This window comes from Lemur catta, chromosome 11, assembly GCF_020740605.2.
Source record: "Lemur catta isolate mLemCat1 chromosome 11, mLemCat1.pri, whole genome shotgun sequence".
NCBI classification, from domain to species: Eukaryota; Metazoa; Chordata; class Mammalia; order Primates; family Lemuridae; genus Lemur; species Lemur catta.
Window position 1 is genome coordinate 55,668,318 of NC_059138.1, and position 14,003 is coordinate 55,682,320.

Sequence of the window (14,003 nt, forward strand, 5' to 3'; positions counted from 1 at the left end):
GTATTTGCAGTGCCTGGCCTGAGGAAGTCAGTTATTCACCAGGCCCTGCCGTCGTGCTCCCACCGGCCTGACTTCCCAGATGCTCCCGCCCTGGCCCATTTGTACCCTTGCATTTAGTTCTCTTCACCACATGGAAGATGCTGGAAGCTCCCAGATGTGGACGGGCTCTGGGGTGTCAGAGATACATGCAGTTTACATGCTCAGATCAATGATACTTCAATACAAAACAAAACAAAGGATAGAGAGGTTGTGGAGTTTGAAAATCTGGCTCAGCTTTCTTCCAAGAAAACAACCACAGCTTCCAATATCAAACAGATGTTCAAAGGAAATGATGGCTCCTTGCTGTCTCTTGTCGTTTGACGGTCACTAGGGGTGGAGGGGATGGGGGACACCTTCTGTGTATGTATTGTATATGCTCTTGCCTTACGAATGACATGGTTTGGTTTGGTTTGTTGCCCTCCCCTTCTGTTAATTCACTGTGTTCTTTTTCCTTTGTGCTGCACGATTAGGACCCTGCAGTGGGACACAGACCCCTCAGTGCTCCAGCTGCAGTCAGACTCAGAACTTGGGTATATGTCTGCTCTTTCGTTACTCCTTTTATTATTTCTTTGCTACACTTGTGTTGAAATGCTAGAGGTGTCGTTGCTCTTGTTTTTCTCCTCTTTTGTTGAACTTCTAGTTTGATAAGTTTATTTCTTTCTGTTAATTTTCCTTATGAAGCTTTGAAGAAAGTCTCTCTTTGTGGAAAATACCACAAAAAGGTGGCTTTCAATCTCCCCTTATTAATTCCTGTTATTGTAAGACAAATACTCCCTCACAACAAAAATACAAACACAGACCTACACCTCTTCTCAGAGGTGGGGCACCCAAGGTCTATGATGGGAGATACGTTTGACTTTATCCTATCCATCCTCCTTTACTAACAGGTTGCCTCAGGTTAATTTTTGTCTACAATCAGTATTAAAATGTTGTGTCTTGTTTGTTTCCTTTCCTTTTCACTTTTTGGGGGACTAACAATCAGCACTCAATTTGAATTACATTTGAACAGATAAGATTCCTGTTCAAGAACAAGTAAATTTATTAAATACCTCAATCTCAAGATATTTCAAATATATGATGTTGGGTACTGTCTCCTACATCCTAAAGATGATTTTTTCAGATGAAAATTTATTGTCACAGGTTAAAAGGTAGCTTTAGAGTTAAAGACTCTGAGTTGAATAAAACACATAGGCATATCCCCAAAACTTAGTTTATTTCTATTATAGGATTAGAGTTATCTGTAGTCACACATGAGTTATTTCTAGTGGGATACTCTTACCAGCTCGTTGTCAAGCTCAGGGGAACCCATTGTGCACTTCTCTTCCCAACTTCACGTTCAGTTAAATCAGCTTGAAAGCAGCCGTGATGGAAGTATTTACACCACAGAAATTGGCAAATGCCATGAACCAGGGCTCCCCCTTCCCCCACAAGCTGGTTACTAAACATTGACCAACATGCTCTGGATATCTCCAATAAGTGAATAGCAAATTTTATTACCATATTTTATGAAACCATTATTTTTTTCTTTCTAAATGTAAACCAATGTATCCCAAAGTGAGCATTTATTAATTTATCAGATATTTTGAATTCTGAGATTCCTAGGCATATATCCCTGGATTTCTATCAATTTCAGTGCCTACTCTAGGTGTAAAAGGAGGTGGAAAGACTAGCTGCATGTTAGGTTAAATGCCATCTGCCTGTGTCCCTTTGTGTATGCAAAAGTTCTTGGCTGACCCATGACAATGCTAAACCAAGGAAATATCCTAACACTTTAGGTAACTGACATACTATTTTTTTAAATATTACTACATTCTTGGCTATTTAGTTGTGTAATTCATTGTATATTATATTTGTATTATCAAATAACCAAGGAATACGGCTCAAGTTAAGCAGAGAAACAATGAATATATAGTAAATTATGGTTCAGGAGAACTTTAGAGTGCAGTTCTTCAAAATTTCATTGTGTTAGGGAAAAAAAGGGAACTGGCAGAGACTACCCTATGCACTTAAGTTAACAGATTTTTAGACAGATTTCAGCATTGCTAAATTACACTTGCTGATGTGGAGCAGTTAGGAATTTTCCATTTATATCTGTTTTCCAAGCAAAAACTCACTGTTAGTTATGCAGATTAAAACTTGGGACTTTTTCTAGGGAGCTGGCATGTCTGTGGCTCTCACCTTGTCTGCCACATTTTAATTCAGAGTGGACCCAGTGGGTCAGAGAGAGACAAGACGATAGGAGACTTCCCGTTCACTGAGTGTAGCTTCTCTTAGACGGTTTGGAAGGCATGTTCAGAGAATACTTGAGAGAGATTATTTTAGCCATGTTACAATTTTAAATACTGTGTTAATGAAAATTTCCCATTTTGATAGTCCTCATGTGCCAGGCACAGACATAATTTTATGAAACACACCTCAGGCAACACGATTTTTTAGAGACAGCAGTGTATGAGAGCCTCAATTCCACCACATTCTTGACAACACCTGGCTCAGACTTTAAAAAAAAAAATTATTAATTTTTTAACCATTATTAAGGAATGTAGTGGTATCTCAGTTTGGTTTTAATTTGCATTTCCCTAATGACTAGTGATGTTGAATATCTCTTTAGGCACTTTTTTGACATCTGAATATCTCCTCTGATGAAATGTTTCCTTAAATTTTTTATCCTTGTGTATTCTTTTTGAACTGGGTTATTTGTCTTCTCATTATTGAGTTTTGAGAATTTTTTATATATTCTGGATACAATCCTTTATCTGATATATAGTTTGTAAATATTTTCTCCCAGTCTGTGACTTGTCTTTTTTGTTCTTTTAACAGTGTCTTTAAGAAGGCAACCTATTTTGATTTTAACAAACTTCAATTTACAAATTTTTTAATGGATCATGCTTTTGGTGACATAATTTCAGTATTAATGAATGATTCCTTAAGTATTTGGTAGACTTAAGTATTTGGTAGACAACTCAACTGTTAAACAATTAGGTTTAGAATTTTATTGTGGGGAAAGGCTAAAGCTACAAATTCAGTAACTCTACTAGTAATGGCACTATTGAGGTTATCTTTATTTTTCTGAGTAAGCTCTGGCAGTCTGTGTCCTTCAAGTAATATGCCCATTTCATCATCACTGGCAAATTTATTGTCCTAAAACTGTGTATAATAATCACTTATTATGCTTTTAGTAGCAGCAAAATCTATAGATATAATCCTCTCCTTCCTCATATTGTCCCTGAGAAGTATTTCTATAGTTTTATTAATTTTATTGATCTTCTTAAACACTATTTGATTTCAATGATTTTCTGTATTTTTCTATTTTCTATTTGATTGATTTCTACTCTGGTCTTAGTTATTCTTTTGTTCTGCTTACTTTACGTTTAATTTGCTTTTCTTTTCCTAGTTTCTTAAAGTAGAAGCAGAGATTATTGATTGAGGCCTTTCCTCATTTCTAATATAGGTGTTTATTGCTATAAAATTCCACTTAAGCACTCTTTAGCGATATCTTCCTAATTTGATTTTATTTTTGCCATTTTAATTCAGTTACAAAATACTCTCTAATTTCCCTTGTAATTTCTTCTTTAACCAATGTGCTATTTGGAAGTGTTGTATTTAGTTTACAAATATTTGGAAATTTTCCACAGGGCTTTCTGTTACTCATTTCTAATTTAATTCTATTGTGGTTATAGAACATACTTTGTATTACTTGCACCCTCTTAAATATATTGAGACTTCTTTTATGGCCCATAGTATGGCCTGTCTTACTAAGTGTTCCTTGTGCCCTTGAAAAGGGTGTATATCCTTCTGTTGTTACGTAAAATGTTATATAAATGCCAATTAGTTCAAGTTGGTTGATTATATTGCTTAAATATTCTATGTCATTTAGTGTTTTTTTTTTTTTCTAATGGTTCTAACAATTATTGGGAGGGAAATGTTGAAGTTTCCAAGACAACTTGGCATTTTTCTATTTCTTCTTGAAATTTTTACTTCATATATTTTGCAGTTTTGTATTAGGTGCATAAGTGTTTAGCATTCTTCTGTCTTTCTTGATGACTTGATTACTTTAGCAGTATGAAAAGATGTTTTATCTCTGGTAATATATTTTGCTCTGAAATCTATTTTGTCTAATATCAGTATAGCAGCTCCAGCTTTCTTTGACTAGTGTTAGCATGGTATATATTTTCTCATCCTTTTACTTTCTAACCTATTAGTCTCTTTACATTTAAAGTACATTTCTTGTAGGCAGTGAATAATTGAATGATGCCTTTTTATCCATTCTGACAATCTGTGCCTTTTAATAGGAGCATTTACATCATTTACATTTAGTATGGTTATAGGTATGGTGAGGTTTAAATCTCTGTAATATTGATATTTGTCCTCTTTTTGTTCCCTACATTCTTTTTTCCTTTCTTTTATTCTTCCTTTTGTATTTATTGAATTTTTTATGATTCCATTTTATATATTTTTTACTTACTAGCTATATCTCTTTGTTTTTTATTGAATTTTTTATGATTCCATTTTACATATTTTTTACTTACTAGCTATATCTCTTTGTTTTATTATTTTAGTGATTGCTTTATTGTTTATAATGTGCATCCTTAACTTATCACAATCAACCTTCAAGTGATATTATGCCACTTCATGTGTAGTACAAGAACCTTACAATACATTTACATTTGTATTGCTCCCCTTTCCTTTGTGCTGTTATTGTTATAAATTTTACTTTTATACATATTATGAAGAACATACTGCAATGTTTTTATGTTTGTTTAAATAGCCAATTATTCCTTAAAGAGATTTAAATAAGAAAAATGTCTTACATATTTACTTATGTAGTTAACATTTTTCTAATGTTCTTTATTCCTTTGTGTAGATCTGTATTTCCACCTGGTATCATTTTACTTCTGCATTTTACTTCTACTTCTGTAGAAATCCTTTAACAATTCTTGTAATAAAAGTCTCATGGTAAGGAATTCTTTTAGCTTTTTATGTCTTAAAAATCTTCATTATATCTTTGTTTTTGAAATATATTTTCACTGAGCATAGAATTCTAAGTTGGCAGTCATTTTTTTTTCAGGACTTTAAAAATATTGCTCCATTGCATTCTCACCTGTATTGTTTTTTAGCAGAAATTTATTAGTGTCCCAATATTTATGCTTCTGTATGTAACATGTCTTTTGTTCTTACTGTTTTTATGATGTGCTCTTTTGCACTTATTTTGAGCAATTTGATTATGATATTCCTTGGTGTGGTTTTCTTCATTCTTCCTGTGCTTCAAGTTTGTTAAGATTCTTTGATCTGTGGGTTTATAGTTTTCAGCAAATTTGGGGAAAAAATGACCATTATTTTTTCAAATAGTTTTTTTCTTTTTCTTTTTCCTCCTTTGGGGACTCAAAAGACATGATAGCAAGCAACTTATAGTCTTCCCAAAGCTCTTTTGTGCTATTTAATTTTTCTCTTCTATCTGTGTTTCGCTGTGAATAGTTTCTATTGATATGTTTTCATATTCGCTAATCTTTTGTTTTGCACTTTCTAATTTTCCGTGAACTTACACAGTAAATTTTTAACTTCAGACATTGTAATTTTCATCTGACAACTTCAATTTGAGTCTTTTGAAAATATTTTCCATGTTTCTAGTTAACTTTTGAATAGATGAAATAGTTTTAAAAACTGTTTTAACGTCCTTGCTTGGTATTCTATTATCTGTATTAGATCTTAGTCAGTTTTAGTTGATTGACTTATCTCTTTATTAAAGTCATATTTTCTGGCCTCTTCACATGTCTAGTAATTAAAAAAATTGTTGAAATTGTTTTTATTTAAAGTGTACAGTGTGATGTTTTGATGTACATGTACATGGTGAACTGATTACTGCAGTCCAGCTAATTAACAAATCCATCTCTCCACAGTTAACTTTTCCTTTTTTTTCCTTATAGTGAGAACGTTTAAGATCTACTCCTTTAGCAAATTTCTCAAGTATATAATACAGTTTATTAATGATAGTTCCCATGATATACATTAAGCCTTTGGAATTTGTTCATTCTACAAAGGGCACAACTGAAACTTTGCACCCTTTCACCAACATATACTCATTCTCCACTCCTGATAACAACCATTCTACTCTCTGCTCCTATGAATTTGGCTTTTTGTAGATTCCACATATAAGTGAAATAATGCAGTATTTTTTATTTCTGTTTCCAAATTATTTCATTTAGCATAATATCCTCCAGGTTCATCCATGTTGTCATTAATAGCAGAATTCCTGCTTTTTCTAAGGCTGAATAATATTTTAGTGTATATGTATGTACACACACACATCTGCCAGAATTTCTTTGTGAATTCATTTGTTGATAATTAGGTTGATTCCACATCTTTGTTATTGTGAATAATACAGCAATAAACATGGGAGTGCAGGTACTGATTTCATTTCCTTATATATGCAAAAGAGAGACTACAGGATCATATAGTTCTATTTTTAATTTTTTGAGGAAACTCCATATTTTTTTCCTTAATAGCTCTACCAATTTACAATCTCACCAACTGTGCTCTAGAATGTTTTCACAATATTTTCACCAACACTTGCTATTTTTTGTCTTTTTGATAATAGCCATCCTAGCAGATATGAAATGATATTCATTGTTGTTTTGATTTGCATTTCCTGGCTAATTAATGATAGTGAGCACCTTTTCATATAACTATTGGCTATCTGTATGTCTTCTTTGGAGAAGAGTCTATTTAGATCCTTTGCCCATTTTTTAATCAGGTATTATTATTTTTACTAGTGAGTTGTTTCAGTTCCTTATATATTTTGAATGTTAAGCACCTTATCAGAAATAGAGATTAAAAATGTTTTCTCCCATTCTGTAGGTTGCCTTCTCATTTTGATTATTTTCTTTTTTGTGCAGAAGCTTTTTAGCTTGCTTTAGTCCTGCTTGTTTCTTTCTCTTTGTTGAGATTCTCACTTTGTTCATGCATTGCTTTACCTGACTTCAGTGAGCATCTTTATAATTGACATTTTGAATTCTCTGTAGGGTAAATCACATATCTCCATTTCATTAAAACTGATTTTAGGAGATTTTTCTAGTTTGCTTATTTGGAACATATTTTCATGCTTCTTCATTGTCCTTGACTCTCTGTATTTGTTTCTGCACATTTGACAAAACATCCGTCTCTCCCAGTTATTACACACTTGTCTTATATAAGAGATCATCTTCACCACTCAGCCTGGCCAGAGATCCTTTTCAAACCTTTGTGCTTCCAAATTGCCATCTTTTTTCTTAGTGGGCCCCAGGAGATTAGAGTATGCTAAGTCCCATGAATGCCCTGAGACAGGCAAAATAGGGGCCAATTCCTCAAGTAGCAGCTGAAATAATTGGTGTACTAGATGCGTGGTGCAATTTCTTCTCTCCTTCGGAAGAAGCCGGGAGCTGGAGTTTATCAACCATTTTCTCTGCCCTTCACCAGAGAGAGGAGCTGTGGCAAATGCCTGTATGCTCCTTCAGACAGCAGGCCCTTTCAAATCATTACTCTCTGTTGCCCCAGGGCTCTAGCAAGTGCTGGGCCCTTCAGCTCTCAGATACATGCAGGTTAGAGGCCAGTTCCTCTGGTAGCAACTAGAAAAGTTGGAGATCTAGATTGGTAGTCCAGTTCCTTCTAGGGAGAAGCTGGAGGCTTGGTTTTATTTCTAGAGTGATTTGGGGGAGAAGCTGTGGGAATTATCCACACACTCATTTAAACTCGCAGGAACCAGTGATTTCCTGCCATGTCAGCTCCAAGAAACAGGAAAGTTAGGAGCCAGATCCGTGGGTAGCAGCTGAAAAAGTCAAGGTACTAGATATGTAGTATAATCCCTTCCAGAGAGAAACTGAGAACTGGGCTTTATTGCTAAAGAGAGCTGGAAGGAAGAGTTATGGGAAGAGCCTGCAACACCATTCAAAATCATGGGTTTATTCTCTGGAGACCCCAGGTAACTAGTGAATACTGGGCTCTGTCAACTTCCAGAATACATGAGTTAGTAGCCAAATTCTCAGGCAGCAGCTGGAAAATTCAGGGCACTTGTTGCATAGTCCAATTCCTTCCAAGGAGAAGCTGGAAGCTTGGTTTTTTTGCTGGAGTGAGCTGGGAGGAGGAGCCATGAGATGTGTCCACACACTCATTTAAACTCCTAGGAGACTAGTGATTACCTGCCCTGTCAACTTCCAGATGCAAGCTAGTTAGAAGCCAAGCCCTTGGGAGCAGCTGGAAAAGTTAGGGCTTTTGATGTGCAGTGTAACCCCTAAGAAAAAACTAGGAATGGGGCTTTGTTGCCTACTTACTGTGCCAAGCTGGTGGGCAGGGGGAAGAGGCATGGGAAGTGCTTGAGTGCCCATATAAAGCTGCCTCTGTTCTCTGCCATCCCAGGGGACTAGTAAATGCTGGGTCCCATTAGCTTCCAGAAATTGGCAAGTTAAGAGTCAATTCCTCTGGTAGCAACTGTAGAACTTGGCGTACTAGATACGTGGTCCAAACTATTCACTTCTTAGGAAGAAGCTGAAAGATGGGAATTCCCTCTTGATTGTATAATGTTGTGCTGAGAGTGGGATTTATGTCAAGAGTATGTCTCAACTTTTCCAACCTGTTTTGAAATGGGAATTTTTCTGGTTGCCAAGTGTACAGGAGTCTCTTAACTAGTTTCCGGATTTTTCTCAGAAGGAATTTATCCATATGTAGCTGTTTATTTGCTGCATCTCGGGGTGGCAGGAGATTCCTGAGCCCCCTATTTTATTATCTTGCTAAACTCCTTCTCCTTGTCTGGTAATTTTTGGTTGATATCAGACATTGTGGATATTACCTTGTTAGGTGTCAGATATTTGAATCCCTATACATTTCTTGAGATTTGTCCTGAGGCATAGTAAATTTACGGTTTCTTTCTTTTAGATCTTGCTTTTAAGACTTTTGAGTTGGGCCTGGAGGAGTGCTCAGCTTAGGGCTAATTAATCCCTACTACTGAGGCAAGATCCTTGTGTGTGCCCCACATAATGCCCCATAAATCTTGAGATTTTCCAGGGTGGCTTATGTGAACAAGGACTATTCCTGTATGAGTGCCCCAAACTGTAATTTTTTTCAGAAACTTCTTTCCTTGGCCTCAGGTAGTTTTCTTACATATATGCACTGATCAGTACTGAGCTGAATTCTCAAGGTTAACTTTCTGTAGAGCTTCTGAGCTTTTTCTATGTGCAGACTTCTGTCTGCTGTTTTGTCCTATGAACTCTGTCTGGTCTCCCTGGACTCTCAACTCTGCCTCTACCACTTAGAGAGTCTGCTAGATGTCACGTGGGTTCCCTTCCTGCACCATGACCTAGAAACTCTCAATGCAGTAACTTGGGCAATTGTAGGGCTCGCCTTGCTTGTATCCCCTTTCTCACATACCACTGTTCTTCATTGCTTAATCTCTAGTGTCCTATAAATTGTTGTTTCATTCAACAATCCTTTTTTTTTTTTTTGCTGTCCATTTTTTTTTGTTGTTGTTTTAGGCAGAAGGTAAATCTGGTCCCTATCACTCCCTCTTGGCCAGAAGCATAAATGTTGTGTCACTGGATTCTGGTTTGGTATGTTAACTATGTGATCAGCAAAGCAATGGCAGCAGAGAGAACTAAGGGAGATGAAATGGCGTCCAGGAGAAAAACAGCTTCAAGAAAATTGCAAATAAAATGAGAAAATAAATGCAACACTGCTTGTTTTTTTTTTTTTAACCAGGAAAATACTTATGAAAATATCAAAAATGCTTTGCTTTCTTAGGCTAGCATAATAGAAAAAGTGAATTGAAGATACTAGAAGGGAAAAATGAAATAACAGGATAAAAAACATGCAAGTTAAAAGATTACGGGACAGAAATAGCTTGTATAGACTGGGAAGTGAATAAATGTGCCATTGAAATGTGAGGTTGCAATGGGAAAGTTTGAGGGAAGGATTATATTTAAAATGGTTTTTGTTGTCTTATGAAGAGAACATAAATGCAAATGCCCCCATGAGATCACCAGTCTTCAGGGAGATGGGCTGAGTATGCATGAGAGGAGTGGGGCTGGCAGAGAGGAAAAGATTCTCAATTTTCAGTAGATATCAATGAGCAATGAGGGTATTTTGGGGCTCCTCTCTCCAAATTATTAAACCTAATAACTTACAGGAATATTTAGTGGCTTCTGATTTCATTGAAGCCTCATGATTATATTTTCTCTACATATTAGCATATTAAACTCTTGATAGGGTATTTTAAAATATTTGGAAGCAAAGAATGAAGGAAAACTGAAGCTGTGAGCAGGGATTTGGCTGCTCTTCCCCTGAAAGAGGAACTTAGAATTTCTTGCGATCTTTGGGAGACGCTGTTAATAAGTAGTGACCTCTTCTTTCATTAAACTATCTTCTCTGCATACTTGGCTGGAAGGATGAATATTACTCTTGAATCTACCAGGCACCATCCCAAACTTCTATGGTGAAATAGAGAGATTACTCTGTCAAGAATAGAAGTAAAACCAACTCTATAAAGACACCAGAGAAGCATATATTCTTCAAGATGATTGTAGGTATTAGGGAAAATCTAACTAGGCAGTTCTAAAGGTCTTTTCACATTTTAAAGTTACTGTCTGTTAGAGCCAGTTCCCCTTGGCCCCAGGAACAGAGAGGCAGAGTCACTGAGGCTGCAAAAGGCAAAGGAGTTTATTGACTAGCTCAAGCTAGGGCCCAAGTCCCAGAGCACCAATGCAGTGGCCTCTCCACAAACTAGGACCCCGCCCCAGGGTAAGAACTAAGCTTTTGTACTTTTCAGCAGGTTACATGCACTGGGCATACCATCCCCGCTTCCTCCCTTAGTTCATTTCCTATGTCAAAAGTGGCTGATCGTCTTGGCTCCTGATTGGTTGGTTTCCAAGTCGTGGGACTGGCTTCTGATTGGTTGGTTTCCAAGTCGTGGGACTGGCTTCTGATTGGCTGGTTTCCAAGTCGCTGGACTGGCTTCTGATTGGTTGGTTTCCAAGTCACGGGATTGGCTTCTGATTGGTTGGTTTCCAAGTCACGGGTCTTTTAGTTGTTATCAGCGGCATTCCGGGGAAGGGGAGGACCGGCGTTGGGGAAACCGAAACTTAGGCCTATTCTAGAAGGTCAGTCTGTCATGGAGTCACTCCTGCTCTCCTTCCTATTCTACACTGTCATTTGCCTAACAGAACAATAATAACTTCATTAGCCCTTGATGAAGGAAGGCCCTCATTTGGCTTATTCTCCAAGTTTTGTCAAATGTTCTTATGCATTATGTTTAGATCTCTGGTTTGAATTAATTTTCAATGCTTGCCATGTAACAATGCCTGATATTTTTTGAAAATAATGTCAGTTGCATTCTTGAGCAAGTTGACAATTTCTGCCTCTTCAGTAACATTCAATCGTACCTTCCACAGAAACTGCAATATGGAACAGCATCTTGTCGTGTGTGTGTGTGTGTGTGTGTGTGTGTGTGTGTGTGTGTATCAAAATGTAATAGTGAGTGTGTGTGTATCAAAATGTAATAGTGAAATGGATTTCAGAATCTGTGAATACAGATAAATTCTGACCCATAAAAAACTTTAATAAATTGGTTTTAACAGATGCAATCAAAATTTTGTCAGAAGAAAAGGAGGAAGCACTGAGCTCACCACTCACATTAATCATTTATTTGTTCCCAAACATTTCATGAGAAGCTGCCGTCTACCAGCCTTTGTTATCTGCCCCCAAGAATCTTAAGTAAACAATTATGAGGTATTTTCTGTTCCGAATTAGCAACTGGATTTTTAAAGAATAATATTTCTTTTTCTTTTGATTTCAGAAAAATGAAGGCCGGTTGGTAGGGAGACATGCTTAGACTTTGGTACTCAGGGATTTGAAGAACTCTATAATTTTATAGCTTTATGTTACAAATTCTGTGGAAGCTTATTCATAAATAGCAAGGCAGTAAAAAGTTATTCCTGTAAAATTTTATATATCATCATTGTCATTTGTGTATAACATTGGAGAAAACTCACTTCAATTTCCTTTGTAAAGTAAGGCCTTGATAGCAGAACCTCCACCAATCTTGCCAAGTTCGGTTATAAACATGACTATTTTGATACTTCTCTCATCCTAGAAATTTTACAAGATTTACTTGTATCATGAAATTCAAAGCTAACCCTTTGGCTGTGCCTGTTGACTAGAGCCAGACTTCACATTTGCTTCTGTTCAGGAAAAATGCTCATGCTGCCAAGCTAATATCTCTGCACAGTAAGAAGCAAATATCATAGAAATGAAATAAATACTTCCTAAAATGATTTTTAAAATGTGAACAGAGAAGAATGGACACTCATCTTCCTTGGGGTAGTCAGAAAAGGTCAACCATCACTGCTTCTCAGTCTTTGGAGAAAAACACCCACTCTGAGCACAGGTGATCAGTCTCTGTGCCTGTGATGAGGGGCCTGCAAGGCCAAGTTCGCTTCCGCAGTGTGGTGCCCCATTCCCAACTCCAGGAGTCAGTCCTTGAGCAGTCACACCCTAACCGCTCCTTACATTAGAATGCGGTGTTTGGAAAACAAATTAACTCCTTGTCATTTTAAAATCTCTTTCAGATTGCATGAGTTTGTGTCCTTGGCTTCCTATATTCTCTTTTTCTATGGAGGCAGCATTTTTTCTATGACTTTGGCAGGTGGCTCCCAGGGCCTCATTTTCAGTTTTGTCTTCTCCAAGCTTTGGTCTTACATCTCCTACAACCAGAAAAGCCCTCATCATAAAATCACCCACTAAACTCCCCATTTTTACCCCAAAACAGATATTTCTCTAGATTCCCTTATATCTTCCAGTCACACCACTCACTTTTCTTCCTGTAAGGCCAAGCTTTGAAATAATCTCTAATCCATTCCTTTTCCTTCACCCATATCAAGCAAACTAGTAAGGTCTACCCTAAATTCTTTTCCAGAGTCTCTAAATTGTGCCATTTTCTTTCCATTCCCAGTGCTGTCACTACTGAGTGCTTTTTCATCACACTGGACCAAGTGTCCATAGTTTGTCAGAACATTGATCACAAATCCAGGAATCTTTTCTCTGGCTTTTCCTTTGAATTGATGTTTAGCCTTGATTTTGTTTGGTTCCCGAGCCCACTCACCCATCCCCCGTTCCTCCACACTCAACTTCTAAGGTCCAGTCACTTTCCACACCTGACAGCTGCTCTTCATGTGTCAGAGAGGGGCTTAGATTCCATTTTTCACATAGCTTCTATACTGACATATTTTAAATGCCGTCTTGCAGCTGTCGCTTTCTTACTCAGTAACTTTTAGTAACGCCTCATTGTCTACAGCATAAAGTCCATGTTCTTTAAACTGATACTTAAAGCCCTCTAATAACATGGCCTCAATATACCTCTCTAAATTTATCTCCCATTGCTCCCAACTTAAAACTTACATTCTGAAAACTGGCTCCTCAGGCATAAAATGTGAATTCATTCTCCTGATCTTTGTATATGCAGGGCTATCTCTCTAGGACACCATCCTCATTCCTTTCCACTTAACTGAGTCCTGCCTACCCTTCAAGGCTCACATTAGGCCTTCTAGTTTCAATAAAACCTACTTCATTGGTCCAAACACATAGTAATCTGCCCATAATACTTCCCTGTCCCACATAATGGGACACTCACTCATGTTGGCTCTTATTCTTGGCTACCTTTTATTCTTCTTTTTATAATTTTATTTTTAATTGACAGATAAAATTATATGTATTGATCATGTACAACCTGACGTTTTAAAGTATATATATACTGTGGAATGACTAAATCTAGCTTATTAACATATATGTATTACTTCACATAGTTCTCATTTTGTGGTAAGAACATATATCCACTCTTTTAGCATTTTTCAGGAATATAATACAGATGATCTTTGACTTATGATTTTTTAAATTTACAATGGATTTATTGGGATGTAACACCATTGTAAGTCAAGGAACATCTGTATATT

The 14,003-nt window shown here is 36.7% G+C and overlaps 1 protein-coding gene across 2 annotated transcripts in view; it reads left to right on the plus strand.

Moving 5' to 3' along the window:
- The window catches only part of DYNC1I1 (dynein cytoplasmic 1 intermediate chain 1), a 299,869-nt gene that overhangs the window by 53,712 nt on the left and 232,154 nt on the right, over positions 1-14,003 (plus strand). The window contains exon 5 of one of the 2 annotated variants that reach the window (XM_045565532.1): positions 510-569. The exons of the other annotated variant lie outside the window; for it this stretch is intronic. Coding sequence (XP_045421488.1) covers positions 510-569 — 60 coding nt within the window. The remainder of the gene's footprint in view (positions 1-509; positions 570-14,003) is intronic. 2 annotated transcript variants of the gene reach the window in all.